Source organism: Macaca fascicularis, chromosome 1 (genome assembly GCF_037993035.2).
Source record: "Macaca fascicularis isolate 582-1 chromosome 1, T2T-MFA8v1.1".
In the NCBI taxonomy this organism is placed as follows: domain Eukaryota; kingdom Metazoa; phylum Chordata; class Mammalia; order Primates; family Cercopithecidae; genus Macaca; species Macaca fascicularis.
In genome coordinates, this window is record NC_088375.1 from 124,139,583 (window position 1) to 124,162,425 (window position 22,843).

A 22,843-nucleotide genomic window follows, 5' to 3' on the forward strand; every position below is an offset into this window, starting at 1 on the left:
GTGTGAGCAGTAAGCATGGGCCCCTATAGGCTTTGTCCTTAAGGGATGCTGTTTCCTCACCTAGAGCTCTGAGCAGGGTCTCGTCTGTAGCCTTGTGGACGAGCCTGGAGACCTCACAAAGTTCTCCATCCAGGGCCACGGGAGTCTCCCTGTCTCTCACTTTCCAAAGCGTCATCCGCCTTGGGTTGACCTTAAGTTTCCTGTGTGAGTTCTCCAACTCTGCTCTCTGGCACAGCAAAATGGCAAGGAGACCCAGAGCCCCAGGTCTGCCTTTTCCTGAGCTCCCTACTTGCCTGATTAAAATACTCTTTGACCAAGGAAAGAGGAAGGACCTCCCTCATGGGGAGCTGAGGGACTGGTAAGCAGAGAAGGGCATCTGGGCTAGTCCATATGTCCCCAGAGAACTCTGGCTGAGCTGTCCCAGGCGGCCCTACGTGAATATGTCCCAGCTTTTCCTCCTTAGCACCAGTGGCAAATCTTCCACACTGTTTCAGGCAATGTGGTCGACTTTCAGTTTAGGAAACATGGTGACTGGGGTCTTGGAACCCCAGCTGTAATTCCCATGTTGAGGATCCCCCTCCCTGCCCTTGTCCTGACGTAGGACTCTGGCCTGGAAACTCGGTGACCTCCTCTCCAATGCCCAGGAGCAGCCCCCTGCCTCCCGCTCAGTGCCTGCCCCAGCCCTTGACTCACTATGCAGCTGGAGAAGCCGATGCCCCCCAGGCGGGGACACACATAGTGCCACACACCAATGCTGCCGCGGCGGATCCTCTGGCCCACGGCCAGCTCTAGGAAGAAGAGGGGGATGCCGATGATGATCAGCAGCACCAGGTAGGGCACCAGGTAAGCACCTGCAGGGAGAGCAGAGGGATGGCAGAGGGGCTTTGGAGCACAGCAGCAGAGTGAGGGAAGGCGCTGCAGCCATGTCCTCCAGTCTCAGCCACATCTCTGGTCATCCGCAAGTTGTCACCAGTCCCGGTGCTCCTCCGTGAATGATCTGGCCCTAAGCGTGGCCTACCACACAGCAGCCCACCGGGACCCACCTTCTCCCCCTTGGCTCCCCTGACCTGAAACACTAAGGCAGGAAGTGTATGTATGTCAACTCACAAGGCTAGGTTCAGAAACAGACAGACATTGCACTGCTTCTCCAGAATCCACATGTCAAGTCACAAGCGGCAGACACACTCACCTCATGAGGTGCTCCGTGGACACCTGTTCACACCCCCTGCTGCCCACAGAGAAGCAGCCGCAGATGGCATGGGGGCTTACTCGCCCCCAGACGCACAGACACTGGGTGCAGCCTTCCCAGAGTCTGAACCAGACGCTGATGCAGCAGACTGGGCAGCTCCAGGGAAGCAGAGCTTGGAAGCTCTCCAGGGAGAGGGGGGCCTGACCAGTTTTGCCATTAATCTCCAGCTAATTGAGAGGAACGGGAGAGAAATTAGCAGTTCAGAAAAGCGTGGCCAGGAGGATCATAAAGGATAGAATGGGTCTCGCTAAAGATTCCAGATGATAAATTAATCTTGCTGTCCTGTCCTGGGCCTCACTGCAGAAACAATCTCAATTCCAAGTGACAGGGCATTTAGCAGGAGAATTAAAACCATGTCTGGACACAGATGAGTGCACCCCGCTGAGAGCTGTGCCAACAACCTAGTCCTGTTAGCAAGGCCCTGCCTATCTGTCAAACACTGTCAGGCCAGCCCCAGTCACCAGGGCCCTGATGGTCACCCAGCACTCTCTGACTAAGCCTTGCCAGTAGAGAGCCTCCAGAAGCCCCCAGATACACTGCTCTGACCCCATAACATAACATCCCACATATTCACCAACATGTGCCCAATCTGCCAATGAACACTGGCAATCGGGCATCTCCTAGGCACAAATTCTGCCACTTGGCAACAATTAACTATTTACTGCAGGTCCACTCTGTGCCATGCACATGCAGCAGGGGACAGTGGAGTAACAGAAGGCACAGACACCATCCTAGAACGGTTCACGATCTGCCGGGGAGGCAGGCAGAGTCACATGAGTAATATGAGCACGCATGTGTATACACACACACACCCCCCGCAAAGACTAGTCACACAGGCCAACCAAGCACATACATGCTGAGGAAAGGGCCAGGGTCCCATGGAGCTAATCAGGAAAACCTTCTGGGGAGGCAACCCACCGAGCTTTATAGGACAGCATCTCACTCACTAGATGCACACATGCACACATACATTCAACTCGTCACTAACAAGCAGTCCCATCATGGTGCTCAAAGGAGAGAGGGCCCAAAGGGCCACATGCTTAGACCCCTGGGTCTGTCTTTAACTCAGTCTCTTGGTCTTGGGTGTGGGGAAATGGAAGAGGAGCTAAGTGATCTGCTGCAGGAGGGCAAAGGGAGACAGCCGCACTGGTTTTGTATTTCGCCCCAGTGTTCTGGGTGGGGCAAGATGTGCAGGGAGGTGAGTTTCAGGGTGTCTGCAAAGTGGGTTGGCACCTACTATGGATGCCTCTTTTTTCTCCCCAAAGAATCAGGGCAAGCCTCCAGGTAACTGCTGCCAAAGAGTGACAGGGGTGGGAGTGCAAAGACAAGGTACTGGCCCCTCACCATCCAGGCTCTGTCCACCTCAGGCAGGCTGCCAGCCCTGAGTTGACTACAGGTCTCTCTACCACTCCAAAGCCTAAACTAACCAGAGCGCTCAGGGGGCCACGGTCAAGATAGGCAGAATCTGTGGTTAATCAGAGGTACTTTTTCTTATCAACCTTTGTTGCAATCACTAGAAAATGCAACGGCACCCTCTTCTGCCTTAGAAAATACAACCTGGGGACACAACTGGATTTCCTTTTATGTTTCAACAGCTTTTGGGAGCCTCAAGTTGTTCATCCAAATAGCGGGGAGCACTGTTCAGGATGTTAGGAGATTTATCAGGACAGGGCCAGGATCCAGGATCTCTGAGACCTTCTGGATCTCTTATCATCTATGCCTCGGTCAGTATTCTAAGCCTCACTTCTGGCAAACCCTGAGGTTATTCCTGGGGTTTAAAAGACCATCTTGGTGGTAAGAGCCAGGTCCTGAAGTCAGACCTCCTGGTTTTAAAGACTTACTAGCTGTGCAACTTTGGGAAAATATTTGATCTCTCTGTGCTGCTGTTTTCTCATCTGGTTGAAGAGGATGAAAATGTTACATATAAAATTGCTGATATTTGACCATTTTTGACTTACAAAAATGGCCACTTCATAAGCTTTGACCCAACACCTATCACACAAGGCTGTTGCAAAGATTGAATGAGTGGCTTACCCATAGTAAGCAATGGTTGAACACTTGCCTTTTTCTCATAAAAATAAACAGAAGGAAAAGCAAACTAGGGAGATGTCAACATTTCGTGGAGCTAAGGAGAGTGTTCCAGAGTTTCTGTCCAGAACTATGCAAAGTTTGATTAGATCGACTATGGCTCAAAAGCACAGACTCAACTCTCAGACCAAACAGCTGTCTTCTTCCTGTGATAATTTGCCTCCTCCTAAAAAATATTTAAGACGACTTGCTATAGACTCCGTCTCAACAAACAAACAAACAAAAACCTGTAAAAGGGCCGGGAGCGGTGGCTCAAGCCTGTAATCCCAGCACTTTGGGAGGCCGAGACGGGCGAATCATGAGGTCAGGAGATCGAGACCATCCTGGCTAACCCGGTGAAACCCCGACTCTACTAAAAAATACAAAAAACTAGCCGGGCAAGGTAGTGGGTGCCTGTAGTCCCAGCTACTCGAGAGGCTGAGGCAGGAGAATGGCGTAAACCCGGGAGGCAGAGCTTGCAGTGAGCTGAGATCCCGCCACTGCACTCCAGACTGGGCGACAGAGCGAGACTCTGCCTCAAAAAAAAAAAAAAAAAAAAATGCCGGGCGCGGTAGCTCACGCCTGTAATCCCAGCACTTTGGGAGGCCGAGACGGGCGGATCATGAGGTCAGGAGATCGAGACCCACCCTGGTGAACACGGTGAAACCCTGTCTCTACTAAAAAATACAAAAAACTAGCCAGGCAAGGTGGTGGGCACCTGTAGTCCCAGCTACTCAGGAGGCTGAGGCAGGAGAATGGCGTAAACCCAGGAGGTGGAGCTTGCAGTGAGCTGAGATCCGGCCACTGCACTCCAGCCTGGGCGGAAAGTGCAAGACTCTGTCTCAAAAAAAAAAAAAAAAAAAAAACCTGTAAAAATATGGGACAGTTAAAGGTAGAGATAAAAAGGGATTGCAGGAATCAGAGAAGATAGAAAAAGGAAGGCAGGAATGTGGAATGGAAAGCTCAGAATTCTGAGAACTGACAATGCTTTTCCTCTAGGGTAGTTCTTTATGTCTGGTGCCATGGTGACCACTGGTGTCATTGTGAACAGTCAGACTGTGGCAAGAACACCGCCCTGGGTGTGAGTGCTTGTGTGTGGCATAGAAAGGGACTCTAATTCATCACCAAGTGCCCAGGCAGAACTGATCATCTAAGCTAGAAAGAACAAGGTTAGAGATTCCCAGCTAAGTCCTCCAATGCCACATGTCCTTTGAAGTCATTTTAGGCGCCTTGGAGCTCTTCTCGACATCTCACAGTGCATAAGGAAACCATACACTTTTATATCTTTGCTTTGGGCTAGTCTTATATCAACTCAGTTATCATGCCACGCAGGCCACAAGCTCTGATCGACAGCTACTTATTAAAAAGTAAAAAAGATCTTTCAAGCAAGGAGACTATGCAGCTAATATAGCTTGCTATGGGGGAAAGATGGAAGCCTTTGGCCTAATTCAATCACAAGAGTTCAGGTGGGCATTCTCACTCCCTGCCCTTCAAAAGAAACTGGAAAGGAGGAGAAGCCTCCCAGTCAAACGTGGCCTTCTGAACTAGGGAAAGGCGCATCCTGGAGAGGAGGGGACTGCGTCTTTGGAAGAGGCTACATGGCAAGAGTTCCACAACCAAGGAAGGAAGGAAGGAGCTGGAGTAAAATGCCTGCCAAGCTGGGGCCACCAAACAGGCTGGAGCATGCCACGCCAGGCACAGGGACTCAGGAACACAAGAGCCCTCGCTAGTTGACTTCCTCAGGACCAGAGGTCTGGGCTTGCAAATCTCTTTGTTTCCAGCCTATTGGGTTTTCTTTATTTTTAGTTAGTTGATCCCTGGTTTCAGGAAAAGCTGCCTTTGGACAATTCCTGGGGGCTGGAAGTGGTGGTAGTGGTTTGATACCAGGGGCAACACCCTCAAGAGGGATTCAAGCCTAGGGGACAGTGTGAAGGCCCCTCTTACCCAGAGGCAGTAGGTGTGGAGGCTAAGTGCCCAGGCTCTGGGCAAGCCTGTCCAGGTTTGAATCCTGACTTTATCACTAGCTGTAACCTTGGTCACACACAACCTTGAACAAGTTATCTAACCAATTTGTGCCTCAGTATTGTAGTCTCTAAAACAAAGATGCTAACAACTCCTTCATATAAGGCTGTTGGGAAGATTCGATGGTTGAATCACATAAAATTGGTGCTTTGGTTGTTCTAAGATGCTTAAATATCAGCAGCTTCAGGCACTTAGCCCTAATATCCATTAAGCCCTTAGAACAGTGCCTAGCACCTTGTAAGCATTTAGTAATAATGGCCAACAGGTGCCCCTTACCATGTCCGGTCGTGTGTTGCCCATTCTGCACGTAAAGCTCATTTAATCCTCCCAACTATCCTGTGAGGCAGGAACTGCTATTATTCTCATTTTGCAGATGAGGCACAGAGAGGTTAAGCAATTTGTAGGAGGTCCAAAATTTGATTGGCAGGGCTGGAATCTGAACCCAGGCAGTCTGGAGCCAGAGCCCACTTTCTTATCATGTCCTGTAGTCTCTTGGTAGCTACTAACCATCATTATAGCCATTCCTGGGGCATCTTACTCTGGAATCCTGAGCTCCAACCTACAAGGGCTCCAGTTCTGCCTCAGCAAAGGGGTGTTCTTTTTCACCCTCAGCCCGGCCTATTTGCAGGGGACCCGTGATGCAGGCAGAGCTGTCTCTTACCTCCTCCATTTTTCTGGCACAGGTAGGGGAACCTCCAGATGTTGCCAAGGCCCACAGAGAAGCCAATCTGGGCCAGGATGTACTGCAGCTTACTGTTCCAGGCCGGCCGGTCCTCTGCGTCCAGCTCCTCCTCCACTGCCTTCTGCTTGCCACCTGCCTCGCCAGCCACATTCAGTACACTCTGCTTATAGTCCACAGGCTCCTCGAGGGCCAGCAGGTCGGCCACCGACTCAGTGACATGCTCACTGCTGTGCTCACGCTGGGTCACTTTGCTGTTCTTCGGCATTGATGCCACCTGGGGCGTGTAGCCCTGCTCCCCAGCACACAGAGAAGATGCAATTCAGCTGCTGTCAGCTCCTTCTCATCCAGGGACCTAGGAAACCAGGAGAGCAGGAGAGGATTATCCCTGACCACACTAGGAAGCTCAGGAGCCCGACGTGGACACAACCCAAATCAACTCCCCATCACACTCTGAGGCAGGTCAAGGGCCTCAAATACTGAGCTTGCCCTCCCTCCCCATCAGGGGCTGCCCGGTGAGGAGCTCAAGGCCTACAGACTCAGTTTCTCCACAGGCTTTACCCGAGCATTATTTGAAAAGTAAACCTAAAGGGGCAAAAGAGGCAAAGCCATACGCCAAACCCAAGTAGATCGTTTCTTGAAGACATTTCTCTCTTCCATACTGCAGAGCTTAGAGTGCTCAAGCCCCTCTGGAGGCCCATACAGCTTCCCTTTCCAGGTGTTCTGCTCAGCCAAAACCACCTGGTGGGAGCCATGGAAGCCAGTGCCTGCCTTCCTTAGGGCCTTTTCATTCAAAATGCAGGGATTATATCAGGAACTGGTTAGAAATGCGGCATCTCAGGCTTGCACCAGACCTCCTGAATCAATCTCTGCCTTTTTACAGGATCCCCAGGTGATTAAAAGGGATATTAACATTTGAAAAAAAAAAAAAAAGGGCTCTTGAGCCATCACCGTGGGGTTCCTGGACACCAGTGCCTATGGCATCTCCATTCCCCTGGCCGGAGTGGCTGACCAGGCTCAGCTAAAGATTCTGGCACCAGAAGCCAAAAGCTGTTTGCTCAGTGCCAACGAATCTTGGGTCATTGCTCAGCACTGACATTATCTGAGGACTTCTGCAGCCAAGAGCTGGTTCTCCATCCTTCGGCGACAGTTTTACAGCAGATAATGTCTGCACAACACGGGCGGGGGAGGCAAAACCCTCCCCTGCTCCTGCCAGTCCTCATTTGTCTTTCATGCTTTCCCTTAAAGAAATAAAGCACCACGAAAATGAAGCCTTTGAAGAATTCCACCATTCTGTTACATTTCAAAGCACCCCCTCATTAAGGGAAGGTTGGAGGATTTAAAATTAAACATACACACCCCAGCCTGCGGTTGCCCTGCATCTTTCTAGGGATGTAACTTACCCAGCTCTGTAATTACTTTATTAAGGGAAAGAGCTGTCTCTGGAAGCTGGGCTCCCTGTTTGTTCTCCTCGTAGGTGCGTGCCACCTGAATGGCACAGGCAAGGTTGCTGTGCAGTACAAGGGCCAGGCCTGTCCTTCCTGCCAGCCTCAACCCAGACCTCCTGGCTGACCACAGCCAAGGCCTGACTGTCAAGGAGACCTGCCAGCCAGGCCCTGTTACACATGTAATGAAGCTGGGAGGTTTATGGGGTTGGCTAGCCCTCCCTCGGCCAGGTCTTGGACCACATTAGCAGGTGACACCTGCTACCCTCCTCTTCCAAGGGGACAGTGAGTCTTTAGTGACTGCCCCCTCACACCTCAAGAATAGACAGGGTTCGGCTTTGGAGTATCGATGACAGGGCCAGCCTGGTTAGAGGACCACAGAATTCCCTATAAGAAGCTCTCTTCTGGGACTCACTTCACAGCGGGTAAGTTGAACACTCTATTGTGTCCTAAAGGGTGCCCCATGGGTGGCACTTGTGCATCTGTAGAACTTTCAGCCCTCAGCCCCGCCCCCCAGGGCTGCCGTGTTGCTTGTGCTACACAAGTGAAGTGAGGCCCTAGGAGTTACGCAATGGAGAGGCCTGTGTCCTTGCCTGGGCTGCCAGCATGGGCTCCTCTCCTCACTCAGCAGGTCCCCCGTCTGCAGGGCGTACAGAGAAATGGCTGCTTGTCAAGGCATCTCCCCCCTCCCCTACAGCTTACATCCAGAGCTGTTACTAAAGATGACATCTGGGAAGAGGGTGGGGGTCCCTCTGGAGCCTACAAATCACTAGGGTTCCTTGGCTCAGAGCCTGTCTTCGGCCGCTCTGCCTGCAGCACAGTTTGAGCAGAGCAATCTGCAGTGCATTAGGTATGATTTACTGATCATCAAGCCACAACTAGAGAAAACCAAGGGGGTTTCCTGCAAGTCTGCAGAATTTATCTTGCTGCTGACCAATCGGAGCACATGTTTCTCCATAAATAGCCTAGTGAATGGCAGCTTCGGTCACCAAGATGAGAAAGGGCTGGGAGGAAAAAAGCGCATCATTTTAAACAAGGAGGACTCAAGGACATTCTGGTAAACCAGAGAAGGATACCTAGAGCAGCATCCGGCAACCACAGAGCATCAGCTAACAGGAGCTTCCTCCTTTTTCCCAAGATGTCACTGATGCCATGCGCATCCCACACTGAGGGATGGGGGCCCAAGGACTCCTGTGCCATTAGGTCTGCAGGATGCAAAGGGCTTGTACAAACCTCCAGGCTGAGGCACTGGGCTGGGCTGCAGTCATGACTGGAACCCTCTGTGTCCAGTGAATATGCCCAGGTGACAGCAGGGTCAGACTCAGAAATTAAAGCTTAAGGGACCTAGCAATTGTCCAGCTCAATGTTCCCATTTTATCTCTGAGGAAACTGAGGCCCAGAGAGAGGAACTGAATTGCCCGAAGCTACTCAGGTTCTCCTAACACCCTGATCAGAGCCTTGTCTGGGACACAGTCAGACTCAGTAGGGGTGGGGGACACAGGAAGAAGACCACTGGGTGTGGGAGTGTGAGGCATGGGCTGTGAAGCCGGACAGGCCTGGAGTTGAGAGTTCATTCACTCACTCACTCACCTGACATACATTTCCTGAGTGCCTCCTATATGCCAGCCTCTGTTCTAGGTGAGGGATACAGCAGCAAACAAAACAGGCAAAGTGTCTCCTCTTGTGGAGTTTGCATTTCATGTGGAAGGGCCAAATATTAAAGAAATCGATGTGTAATATAATGGCCAGGGGTGATATACGCTGTAAAGAAAATCACACCGGAGGGGTGCAGCAAGCTGGCAGGCAGCTCTTTTATGCTGCATGCGGGGATTGGGGGGGCAGTCAGGAAGGGCATCTCCGAGGAGGTGACATTTGAGCAGAGGCATGAATAACAGGAAAGAGCATTGGCAGAGCGAACAGCAGACACAAAGCTCCCAAAAAGGAAGCAGGCCTGGGAATTCCAGGAACAGCAAGGTGGCCAGAGCCGCGGGGCAGAATGAGAGGCAGAGACGGGGAGAAATGTGCTGGGGAGGGAGGAGCATGGCCGTGCTGTGTGTGAGGACTAGGGCTGGCTCTCTGAAGGAGGTGGGCAGCCCTGAGGCCTTGGCCACACACTAGCTGTGTGCTCTTGGACACGGCACTTTAATTATGTGAGCATCCGTCTCCTCATGGGTGAAAAGGTTGCATTTAATGACGCCTCTCATCTCCCAGGGAGGGCTGCTGTGAGGGTCCAAGGAGCGGCCACACACAGAGTGCCTGGCACAGAGCTTGGCACACAGAAAGGACCCAAATGGTAGCAGCCACTGCCTGGAAGTCTTGCATTGTTTACCTTTATAAATTTAAAAAATATGTAAGTCCCCATATTGATATTTGATCCCGTCAATCCCATTTCTTCTCAAGAAAGGCCAAAGAGAGCTGACCGTGGGGGCGGAGGCGGGTGGAGAGAAGCATCCTGCACCACCTCAGTGATGCCCACTTTCTTCTCCAGAACTGGTGTCCACCTAGGGCAGCCCCTAGAAAGTCCTACCACACACCATACCCCAGTGTCAAAGAAAGCCAGACAAAGGTCCCATGGCTCCCAGCTTGGATCCGAAAGACCAGCAATATTATTATTAATAAAAACAAGGCCTGTAATAAAAGTTAAGCATTATTGTTATTAAAATGTACCTCATGTTTGGAATAGCTTGAGACCACTTAAAACCATTTTTTATTTTTTACAACCTGGGTTGGTGATCCTGCTCGGGAGTAAGACGACCTGGGTTCCAACCCTGGCTCACTGCGTGCCAGCCACCTGGCCTGGGCAACTTTTCTAGCCTCCCTGAGCTGCAGTTTCCTCATGTCAAGGGAGGGTGCCAGTGGTGCCTACCTCACCGTACTGTGAGGAGGATACGTTGTACTGGTCTTAGAACCCTGCAGCACCCAAGAGGCGCTCACAAATGGTACCGTTTCTTCAGCTCTCATTCAATTCATACCCCAGTGGAGGCTGTGACTTAGAACAACCCTCCCTGCCCCACCCCCAGTTCCCTGAAGCCATGTGCCGGTGAAAGGTCAGCTTTTACAGCAGGCAGGGCCTGGAAATCCTAAGTGTACCCAGCCAATGACCCCAAAGCCTTGTCTGTGAGGAGCATCAGGATCAGAGAAGGACCCTGAGAGGGGTGATTCCTCTCTTTCCATATCCATGCATCTCATGGAACCAGCCACGATCCAGACATCAGCAGGCCAGCTAGGTACTGGGCTTGACCAACCTACTGTGCAAACTGTTACCATTGCCCTAACTTCCCCAGACCTCAGTTTTCCTGTGTGTAAAATGGGTTGGCACGGATGGCCTCCAAGACCCCTTTCAGCTCTAGCATATATCCACTGAGAGTCCCTCCTGCTTGTGGGTGTGAGCAAGGAGCCACCTGCCCCAGGCACCTGTAACAGTGGATGCGAAAGGTAAGTTCTATCTGCCCTGCCGCCCTCCATCAGCTGAGAGCCCACTGGAGCACGGTAGAGATGTGGTGACAGACAGCCCAGCTGTATTCTAATTATCCCCCCGTAGTAGCTGGGGTGGGTTGTGAAGTGACTTTCATGAGCAACACGTTGGATGATGAAGCTGCAAGGTACTCTCTGAAAGGAGTGCCTCCATCCCTGAAAGCACAGCGCAGAGGGGCGCGAGTGCCGAGCAAGCCCTCGGTGCCAGCTTGTCACTTAGCAACAGAGGTGGCTTGCAGCTCAGAATAGCTCCTGCGACAGAAACAGGTCGGAGCAAGTGAACTGCGAATCTTCTTGAAAGGAGAAAAAATAGTGTGACTGGGAGGCAGACAGGTAAAAATATCTCCTGCCAGAGGGGTGAGGTCTCCATGAAAATTTTTCAAGCACAGTATCCGGCAATTAGCTCAAGGTGGTGGGGGATGGCTGCTCTCACGCTGGCACCAGGACAAAGCCTGGAGCCGACAGCAGCCACGGAGGAGAAGGGAAGCGGGGCCCTTCTGTAATGATGGAGGCAGCTCCCTGAGCACCCGCCTCCTGGGCCTGGGGTGTTTCTTGCTAGGGAGGTTCAGGTAACTCAAAGGACAAAGAGAATCATTTACTTTCTGAGTTAGACACCCCAGGGGAGGTGAGTGGGGGAGCCACCATTTTGGGGAAGCAGGCAGTCACCTAACTACAACGACCAGACACCACAGGCCCACCCTGCCCAGCCCCTGCCCATGCTCCTGACCTTGCTACCCTTGGGTCTTGTGGCTCTGGAAAGAGTGGCTGTGGCCAAGCACGTCCTTAAAAAGCACCTCTTCAGGGTGATCCAACAGGCACCCTGAAGAGCCCCCAAGAAGAGGAGAGCAGTGGAAGTGGTCCCTGCTCAGGACCTCAAAGCCAACATCTAACTCAGGTAGAATCGGCAGTGAGTAGGAGCCATGTCAGAGAATGCTTGGCAGCTTCCTGGTTTCTTCATGACAGGCAGTTGTGGCCCAAACTGTTCTCCTAATTACCTCAGAGCCTCTGAGCTTTTACTGAGCCCAAAACAGGCCGGACTGTTATCAGAGACACAAATTATTTTTAATTGTTTTATTAAAACTTCTGACAGTCACCTGGGGCAAACTGCTCCTGACAGAGCCTGGCCTTGACTTGGAGGCTTCTGCCCCTGGATGTTCTGGCCCAGGACACAGGCAGGGACCCCACACCCTTCTTGACTTCTCTTTCCTCCACCCCCACCCAGGTCACAAGTCCTGTCAGTGTGCTCAGCTCTGTCCTCTTCCCACCCCCTGCTCTAGTTCAAGCCTGCTCCCCGGCTAGATGCCTGCAGCAGGCTCCCAGCTCACTTTCCCCACCAGCATCCTACACATTGCCTTTGGTGGCATCTTCTGGAAATGCCACGCTGCCCCACTCCCACTGCCTACTGAAGGGAGCCCAAGGCCCTTTCCAAGGCATTTGGGCCCGCTCTATCTCCTGGGCCTCAGCTTCCACTTCCTCCCAGCCCACTCACCACTCACTCTAGACTAACCACTTCCCATCCCCTGACAGCTGAAGCCTTCTAGGTCCCCTCGCCTCTATGACAGCTCCTGCGAGTCTGTGAGTGAGCATTAACGCTCTGCCCTTCTCAGCACACTCCTCGTAACACTCTTTTACACTATTTTACTATTTGGCTGTCTGGTACAACCAGTTGTCGTTATGCCTGATCCCTTTTCTAAACAGCAAGCTCCTCGAGGCAGAATCGAAGGTGCATTCAGCTTGGTGCCCACCCTTCACTGCTCCTACCCACCCAGTGCCTCACACACACAGATTATCTGTGGGCACAACATGGTATTTACAGGTGTTCCAGCGTCCCTGCCTTCCAATCCTCTGAGAACAACCTGCTTCTCATGTAGAAATCTTACTACTGCCTCACCTTTGAAACAAAGAGGTAGGGTAAAACACTAACAGCAGTGACTAGAGAGACATTTGAACCTACCGGAAGTCTGCATGTCCCAGTCAGGGGGACTCTAATCCAGTGCATCCCTGTAGCACACATGGGGAGAGCCCCAAGACTTGGAAGCCATCTGTAAAATAAGGAGCTGTGCTTGCCTGCTTACCTACCAGCTGCATCTGGTTACCACATGGATGGAAGGAGAAAGAGAAACAAAAGCTCATTGAATAGTCAAATGAACAGAGTGGTGATTTTTTTTACTCCATTTCACAGATTTGTTGGGTTTGTGTTTTCCATCTCATACCTCAATTGACACCATCTTTGCTTCTGCAAGGCCAAATTCTGGTATCTTATTATAATATGAGCATGATAAATATGACATTATTGAATGGAATGAGTGCATAAATGAATTGATCCATTTTTGAACTCCCCAAAGTTTCTGGAGTCTGATGTGTTTTTCCAGCTCCCAGTTTTTTCCATTTCCTGATGCGATATTCTGATGCCAAGACCATATCATGCCCCAAGGATGCCCCAAGTGACAGTTTGAAAGCCAGGATACACTAAGAAACCTGGCCATCCCTTTGTGACTTTTTGCCACTTTCAAAAGAGCCAGTATTTGTGCTGTACCTTCCCTACTTTGTAGACAGAATCCATCCTCACCTCAGGGAAATCATCTTTGGGTGGGCACAGCATGGCTTGGGACTTGTGGGACCATTCCAAACAAGAAATCTAGCCAAGGAGCCAGTGGCACCTTATGCAGCCCTTTCTTACCTTCCTGTTGCATTTGCCGAGTCTGTTCTCTTCAGTCGATATCTTGTTTTCTTAGTCAAGAAGGAAGGGAAGCAGGAAAGGGGGCAGATGGTCCAGAGGGGGAGGAACTGGCACTGAAAAATGTGGGTGTGGCCAGTGCAAACAGATCTTGTGGTTCCATTTTACCATCTCACGTGGGAGAACGCATGCTCTGTGTGCATGTAAACAAGGGCAGCCCCAGGACCCACCCCCCGGCAATCCATGCATTCTCTCTTTACTGGAATTCAGGTGCTGAGGGATCCACTGGGGGAACTTCTGAAGGCAGTGTGGGATAACAATGATAACACAGCACATAGGCCATAATTCTTGAGTCCCATCTCTGTGGCAACCACCATGCTGAGCACCAAACAGATATTAGCTCCTTTAATCCTGCCAGTAATTATAACAGGTAGATACCACTGTTATTCCCATTTTACGAACGAAGACATGGAAGCTCAGAGGGATAATTACCTATATTTCATTGAATCTAGGATCCTGTGATGCTAGCACTTTCTTGAACTTACCAGAAAGGATCCATCGAAGGTTTCTACCCAACTAGGGTGAGCTGTCATAGACCCACAGCCATGTTGAAACAGCTATTGATTGCATGTCATGTCCTGATTTTAAGATGTGGTAATGTGCAAAAATACACATTTTGGAATTGATGAAATAAGGCAAGTCATCCAAAGCCCCTGGATCTGCACTGACAGACTGACCCTGGAGCCTGACTCTCAACCTCAATGCTATCATGGGTTTCAGAGCCAGGAAAACCTAAAGTCCTGCTCTGCCATTTATGAGATGTTAGTCTTTGGGAAAACACATAACCCCTCTTGGCTTTACCTTCTGGACCCGAAGAGATAGGAATGAAGGATGCTACACCTTGTGGGCTTGTCATGAGTATAAAATGAGGTAACACAAGAGTTGTGCTCAACTCAGGCCAAGCCCTCTGGGCATGCCATCAACCAGTGCCAACTACCACCTTCACGTGAGAACATGTGGGAAATGGGCTTAGCCAGGAATCAAGGCATACTCACCCACATTCCACAATGCCCTGGAGCTGGGTGGGACATGCACGTGTGAGCCCAAGGACACAGTGGGCTGACAGGGGATGCTGAGGCTCAGTTCTCTGACTTCTACTCCCCTTTTGGCCTGGAAGGAGAATAGAGCCCAGCGACTCCTATAAACTAGAGGTACTGCTAAAATATGAGATTTTAAAATATTCTTCTTGCTGTTTTTTAAATCTCTTTCCTTCCTTCTTTTCCTTTACTTCTTTCAACAAATATTTGCTGAACATTACGTGCTAGGCCCTGTTCTAGTGCAACAGAGAACAGAGCAAATAATGTCCCTGCCCCATGGGATTTATATTCTAGTGCAGAGGGACAAATAGAAATCAGACAAATATATAATTTATACATACAAACATACACTATATCTGATAGTATATATAAGTATATCAAATAAGCATATACAGTATAGAGTATGAGGGGGTGGAGCACAGCAGGGATGCTGCAACAGAGATGGGGCGAAGGAAGCATGCTCCGATAAGGTGACATAAAGACTTGAAGAGAGTGAGAGAGTGGGCCATGTGGATGTCCTGGGAAAGCATTCAGAGCAGAGGGAACAGAAAGTGCAAATGCCCTGAGGCAGGACCTGAATGCCTGGTGAGTACAAGGAACAGACAGACGGCCATGTGCCTAGAGTACCCTGAAAAACAGAAGAGTGGGAGGTGCTGGGCTAGGAAGACAGTGAGTGTTCAGAGCAGGCAGGACTCATGGAGCATGGAAAGGAGTTAGGGTTTTCTTTCAAGGTTAATAGGAAGCTATTGGAGGTTTTCAAGCAGGGGAGTAACGTGACTTGACTATTTTTATTTTTATTTATTTATTTTTTTTGAGATGGAGCCTTGCTCTGTTGCCCAGGCTAAAGTGCAGTGGCACAATCTCGGCTCACTGCAACCTCCGCCTCCCAGGTTCAAGCAATTCTCCTGCCTCAGCCTCCTGAATAGCTGGGATTACAGACGCAGGCCACCACACCTGGCTAATTTTTGTATTTTTAATAGAGACGGGGTTTCATCATGTTGGCAATGATGGTCTGGATCTCCTGACCTCATGATTTACCCGCCTCAGCCTCCCAAAGTGCTGTGATTACAGGTATGAACCAACACGCCTCGCCTGACCTGACTATTTTTATAGGGATCAATGGCTGCTGGTAGGACAAGTGAAGAAACAGGGAGGGTAGGTAAGCAATATTGGTGATGTGGATCAGGCTGTAGATGAGACTTGAGTTTTGAAGAGAAAGGGAAACCGAGGACCTGAGGTGCTGAGGGGCACACCAGGTCTCAGACAGATAAAGGACCCATGAGAGTATACCAGTTTGGAAAAAGAAAAATTTTAAAGACCAGATATGCATATAAAAGTCCAGGAACAACTAATGAAAGCCTCATTCCCTTCTTTCCTCATTCATGGGGGGACCACCATGGGGACAGATGACTCCTCACGGCATCTGCCAAAAATCATCTGACCCGGATTGTCTTAAAACCACTATTTTCTGTTGTCTCAGAAAGAGACAGAGGGAACCAAGGGTGTCCAATTACCTGAGTTACCAAACGGACTGCTGAAGAGCTCTTGAAGGAATAGTGATCAGAAACCCTTAATTACAGTCCCAACATGATATCTCTTTCCTGAAAATGAGAAGGGTTTATGTCTCTTTCCTCACCAGCCTTCAGTGAAGCTCTGTAGAGTGTTGGGCAGAAAAGCATCCTACTGGGACAAGCCACAGGTGACCCACTGTGCTTACATATGTTATTTATCCTCACAACAACTTGAGATAAAATACAATTCTTATCTTCAAGACAAAGAAGCCTCTATCATGTACAAGATTACCCAGCCATACAATGGAAGAGCAGGGATTCAGACTGTCATCTACCAAACTGTAGCTATTTTCTTTCTGACATACTGGTACGTTCCGATCTTTTGCATGTCATGACACAGAAAATAACATTAGCATGGCACACTGGGGTACATAGAGGGGACGCCACCATGGTAGGCCATCCCAGGCTACTCCAAGGAATGAGGGCATCATTATTTCTGAGCCACATGTTACCCATCTGTAGCACTGTTTGGGAAGTTCTGCAGTGCTCCACGCAGCCTTGCAAAATGATACGTTCAGGAAGTCAACCGTGGACTGAACCCATCTACTACCATTTCTCCTAGAGATCAGGATCTTCCTCACTTGACTGAGTTCTCTTCCAAAACTCACAATATAAAGCAATTTGGGGAACTGGTCAAGGAGATTCCTTCCAGCTGTTCTTTGGAGTCCCAAATTACTAGCAGGCAGATGGCCCCCGTAGTGTGGCAGGACCATGGACAGCGCCCACCCGGTCATTCTGAGCGCCAGCCCCAGGTTGCACACGCAGTACAGAACATCTGCTCTTCTTCCTTTAGATCTGGGCAAAGTAAGGGAGACCCATGTCCTCAATGAATACTCACTTGGCAGTACATTCTTTAACCACCCTATGGAGTGACTATTCATTCCTCTTGCAAGGTAGTTTTAGCAAACATTGCTTCTGCCCCATTTAGAGCTGGTGTGGGATTCAAAGCCTCAGGAACCCAGGAATCTTGTAATTAAAGAAAAATGTAACTGGCAGAATTTTGGGGTGTGGACCAGTGAATTCCATTTGTAAGCAAAATAGAAGGTGGTAAATTAGTGGTACACAGAATTCAGCAGAAATTCTAATTAAACCAGTAATTAGAAACAATGGCATACAGTGACAGGCAACTTGTTATCTTCAAATAAACTGCTAGGTAGGCTCGGGAAGGCAGAGTGGCAGCTCAGTGGGACAACTGCAGCTAATGAGCTGTGAGCTGGTGTACTCACTCCCCTGACTCTATATGTGCCTCACTCCCACTCCACAAGAGGACACAGAATGGACAGGGCTTTGTGCCTCAACTCCCTAGTTGGGGACTCAGGAAGCCTAGGACTCACCTGACCCAGAATTATTCTCTAACAAAACACACCTGGTTCTGAACATGAGACTAAGTGTATACAGTAATTCACATTGCATCTGAGCTTATGTTCTCACATGTTAATTTTCTGTACATATTGAATGTTTAACTATATATTAAAAAAAAAAAACTGGATTTGCCCATAAATGAGCAATGTTTTAAGAATCACTCATGGGAGGAGGAGGAAGAGAATGAGAATTATCAACGGACTTATCTCCACAAAATGGCTGCCTATGAAGCAAGGGTTTCTGGGAAGTCCTCTTCGTCCACTGCCAGTGAGGAACATTAATACTTACATTCAGTTATCCACTTTCAGGAACTTCCCCACTGAGATCTCAGGTGGTTTGGAGATGATGGGCAGGCTAGGACAGCATGGACCTGTTCTGGGGATGGCGATTTTTCAGAGAAAGAGAAGAGACAGAGAAGCTGGAGGAATCAGGTGCCATGTTTCCCAGAACGGCCACGGACACGCGTGGCAGAGTTTTGGAGTGAGGAGAAAGTGGGCTCTCCATGGGACAAGACCAGGAAGAAGCAAGTGGCATCTCCCCAAGCAGCCCTGCCAGCAGCTGCTGTAAATAACCTTGAAGTGTTCGCAGTTTTTCTCTGGGGTCTGGGGCCTCACCAGAAACGGCTACAAATCCCTGGCATATACTCTCCAGCAGACACTTGACCTGCCAAGCTCCCATCAGCAAGTGGCCGTCCTTGATTCTGCATATGCAGAAATTCTCAGGGCAACATCTACCCGGCTCTGACTCCTCTCACTGGTCTACACACGAACCCCTAGCTTGGACAAATGTTAAGGGAATGAAGTCAAGGGCAGCAGAGGTCAGGAAGAGAAGAACAGGGAAAGGACAAGAAAGCACCAAGATGGAGCCTGGGATCTTTTTCTGGATTTCAACCCACCTGGAGCCAAATACCATATTCCCCAAACCTTGGACATTTGGTTATGTTAGTTTTCCACCAATTTCCAATTAGTACAGGCCCATTTCCCCTTTTCCCGGGGCATTAACTTAAAAAAAAAACTGGACCCACAGCTCTAGACAATCTTGTTTGGGTAAATGCCTAGGTTGTCAGCGTTTATTAAGAATGTATTGTGGAAAAGTATCACATACAGATTAGGAACATGAAGTTTGGACTGATAGAGTTCCAATTCTCTGGTCGCCACTCATTACCTGTGTGACCTTGAACAAATCATTTAACCTCTCTGAACCTTAAATTTTACAATCTTAAATTTAAATTTTACTGGAGATAGCAATATCTGTCTCCTGGGATTGTAGTGAAGATTAAATGAGATGGTCTGGGAATAAAGTACTTAGCGCAGCACAGAAGCCTCAATAAGCAACTGGATATTATCAATTTGTGCCAAGCACAGTGTGAGCTACTGGAATCCAGAATTGCACTCGCCCCTCCTAAAAGCATGCAAAGTAGGCATTTCCTCACAGATCACTGCCCCACTTGAGTTTGGGATAGTGCTCTAGCAATCAGTTCTACCTATGGCACTGTGCTTCTGACCTCTGGCAGCCAGCAACATCAGTCAGGGAAGGGAAACACAGGGGCTGAGGTGACAGGTTTTTTCCCCCATCCTGGTGCTCCAGATGTTTGGCTGTGAGGACTTCTTGTAGCTCAGCCTGGGAGCGAGTGATAACTCAGAGCTAGTTCTAGCAAAAAAGCTTAAATCCATCTTCCCTTCAAACTATTCTGCTGCTTATCTTAGCAGCTTTAAAGGGATTAATGATGAATTGTCCTGCTGCAGCAAACCTGGACAGAAAAGGAGTATAAAGGAAGGGAGGGTATACAGGCAGAAGGAACCTGCTTCTCTGGAATCTTCTCATCTCTGTTTCCGTCATCCTTGGAATTTGCTCCTGGATCCAATGCGGAGGGCATTGGCTCCAGAATGAATGGTGAATGCAATGCACGTGCACGCGAGTGCGCGCGTGCACACGCGCGCGCACACACACACACATTGCCAGTAGCAGATTGGAGTCCCCTGACCCAGCATGGCTTCTTTCTTGCTGCAGTGGGGATCCCCTTTTTTCCTTCACTCTTAAGGCACACACATCTTAGCTCAGCACCAAATCTGGACATTTTACAGACAGAGAAAACTAGGGACTCAGGGTCCTTCAGGAAAACAGGAGTCACATACCTCACTTTCCTCTCCAGGAGAGGCCAGCCTCAGCTCTCCTGAACAGTTCTCTTGTAACTTTCAATTCTTTATGGATATAATGGGTGGGGAGGAGGATGGCAAGACCTGAACAAAGAGAAATGACTCCTGAAGTCCACCCAGCAGGTGCAGCAGCTTGGGACCAGGCCACAGTCAGAAACAACCCCAAGGAGTCAAGGTCTGTGCTGGAGTCACCCGAGAGCTGTTGCAGGTGGCCAAGAGCAGCCAGCAGACCCAGCACAGCTGAACCCCACCCCTACCCCAACACTAATCCTGCTCTTAATCAGGCTTCCCAATTTAGGGTCTCATGGGGAGACTTGAGGGTTGGAAACAGGTCTATGTGAAGCTGAGTTATGGGTCCTTCTTAATCACATGGGAAGCACGGAACCTTCATGTCTCCCCACATCCCCTTTCATGATGGAGCAGGGGCAATGAGAGAAAGAACTGCCTCTGGTTAAGGCCCGTAAGGGAAGGGATGGGGAAGTAACATCTAATGAGCACCTGCTGTGTCTAGCACCTGGCTCAAAATAAGCCGGCAGAAATAATATCACAGGCATCCCTGTTTTACAACTGAGGAAACTGAGACTCCCGAGGTGAAGTGACTTGCCCAAGGTCACCCCACTGGCACATGGCAGAACACTGGGCCCAGTTTTGACCACAATCACAGAGCCTTTCCTCACCCTTCCCTTCACCTCTCCCCATCTCCCTGCCCAGACCAGCCTGGCCCTGCTCACCTTCCCATGGAGTCAGAGCTCCAGGACCCTTGCTCAGCAGCCAGAGCTGTGCTTAGCTCCCTCAGAGGACTTGCCCACCTCTGCCCAAAACACTTGGGCTCAGGTCATTCCTGCTCACGAGTCCTGCTAAAGAACTCCATTCAACTAACAAACAGCTGACACACGACTCTGTGTGTGACTCAGGCCAAACAAACTCACTCCAATCAGAGCTGGTGGGCATGATTTGCCTCCTGCACTGAGTCACCCTCCAGGCTGAGCTGCAGGGATTCGCTGAAACTCAACCACCTACTTAGCCACAGATGTTCCATTAGAGAAAAATCCGGCAGTGGAGCTAAAGCCTCTGATGGTCCCCGTGGATGGGCCATGGCCAAGGACAATCAGGTGTGACCTCAAAGCTCTTCCTGCCCAGGTGATGGGTCTGCCTCACAGAGCCATGGGATAACGTAAGCAGAGAACGAGACACAAGAACTCCCCACTGTAAACCTCAACACACTCTGACCTTGTTCTCCAGACATAAGTGAGCGTGTCCAGCAAGGCCTTAACAGGCGCTAACTAAACTTTTGGTTGAATTTTTTTGGAGCCATTACAGGATTGTCTTTGTTCCTGAAGTTCCTGCTAACAAGGACAATGCCCGGAAAAGAATCTTCTTTCTCATTACCACTTCCCTGTCTCCCCAACCCACCCCCACCTGCCTCAAGTTTACAGCTGAATTGCCCCAAAGGTAGCTCTGGTTAGAAATCTCCTAATCCAAAACGCCTGTTAAAGTATTTCTGAAAAGAAAAAAAAAAAAAAGGAGAGAGGAATGGGATCAAAAAATATTTTCTAAAGCCAACTTGACAGGGCCTAGGTCCTGTAAGGTGAATGGCCTTGGGATTTCTGAACTTGATTTCTGACAGGGCTGTCTGGGCTTTAAAAGGAAACATTACGCTTCTTTCCAAGGCGGCCGCGCCCCTGGGGGAGCGGCCCTCCCTGTAGTACTGCGAGCATTCAGCATCGCTTCAGAACACGGCACACACAGGCACAAATGCAGCAGAGGCCTCTCGCCCGGCCAGGACGGCGCCCCCTCCAGATGGGCACCCCACGCACGTCCCCTGTCTCAGCCATTCTGTTCCCCAGATGCGCTTCCCACGAGGGAGGAAGGGCTCTCTGCTAGCTCCGAATCCAGCGAGGACCAGCCCCAGGACTGAGAATTAAATATTCATCTCGGACGTGAGAGTTCTGCTTCGCTTGCCAATGTTACTGTCAAGGTCACAGGCCTGAGGCCGAGCGGCTGGGGCTGGTGGTCTCCAGCTGCGAAGGAGGCTCCCAATGGAATTGCGCCCAGGGCGCGCAGTTTCAAGCCGTGGATGGGCTGGGCAGGCCCCCTCCCGGTTCTCCGCGGGCGGTTGCCTCCGCAGGTCAGCCCAATTTCCTCCAGAGTTCTTGGGCCCTTCTGAGCACCAGAAGCTGAAGCCTGGTGTCCAACCCCTGCGTGCGCCGCCGGGCACCCCGATGCGCGAAGGAGAGCGGGCCCCGGGGCTCCGTCGCCAGGCAACCGCGGCTGGAGCGGCGAGAGGAGCCCGGGACCAGCGCAGGGTCGGGCGGATACCCGGGCAGCGCCGCCTCGCACCTTGGTTCTCAGCCCTCCCTGACTGGGGCGGGGCCAGAACAGGGAAAGTTGCAGTGGCCGGCCCGGTAAAGCCAGGCGGGGCGCGGCCAGCGACTCACCTGTCACGCGTGGGTAGTCGCGCAGACTCGGCCCGTGCACTCCGACAGAGCAGCTGCGGTCCCCGACAGGTCGCGGACGCACAGCTCCTCCCGCGGGCCACAGGCCCCCGGCTGGGGCTGGGGCGACACGGAGCTGCGCGGCGGCGCACGCGACTCCGCTCGCTCCTCACTCCCTGTCTCACCGCCAGTCCCAACCCGGCACCCGCCTGCCGCGCGCTCAGGGCTCAGGGGAGCGGCGCGGGGACCCAGGTCCCACGGCAGAGAGCACGCGGGGCTGCGAAAACTGGGGCCGAGTGCCGCCCTCCCTGCGCCCTGCCCGCGCCGGCTCTGCGGAGCGGAACGGAGCTGGGCGGAGCGCTGCGCGCACTGTTCCCTCGCTTTCCGAAAGGCCACCCTGGCGGCGGGGCGCCGTGACGCAGGCTTGACTCACGCGCGGGCCCGCGTCAATGCGAGGCTCTCGGGCAGCTACCGAGGCTCTGATGGCCGACGTAGGCGGAGAGGGTGGGCGGGGGGCGGGAGAGGGAGTTGCCAGGGGGCTTAGCTTCTTGAGGCCACTCATCAGGAGATGCAGACCCTGGAGCCCTCGCCAGGGCTTCTGCCCTGGGA

The 22,843-nt window shown here is 50.9% G+C and overlaps 1 protein-coding gene across 2 annotated transcripts in view; it reads right to left on the bottom strand.

Moving 5' to 3' along the window:
* The window catches only part of SLC6A17 (solute carrier family 6 member 17), a 51,754-nt gene extending 29,176 nt beyond the window's left edge, over nt 1-22,578 (bottom strand). The window contains exons 1-3 of one of the 2 annotated variants that reach the window (XM_005542424.4): nt 22,238-22,578; nt 6,000-6,372; nt 694-851 (exon numbers count right to left, since the gene is read on the bottom strand). In XM_005542424.4, the coding sequence (XP_005542481.1) occupies nt 694-851; nt 6,000-6,285 (444 nt within the window). In that variant the 5' untranslated portion in view covers nt 6,286-6,372; nt 22,238-22,578. Of the gene's footprint in view, nt 1-693; nt 852-5,999; nt 6,373-7,114; nt 7,184-22,237 lie in introns of those variants that run through there. The other variant, XM_065548210.2, reaches the window with a different exon arrangement.
* Between the last annotated feature and the right edge of the window lie 265 nt (nt 22,579-22,843).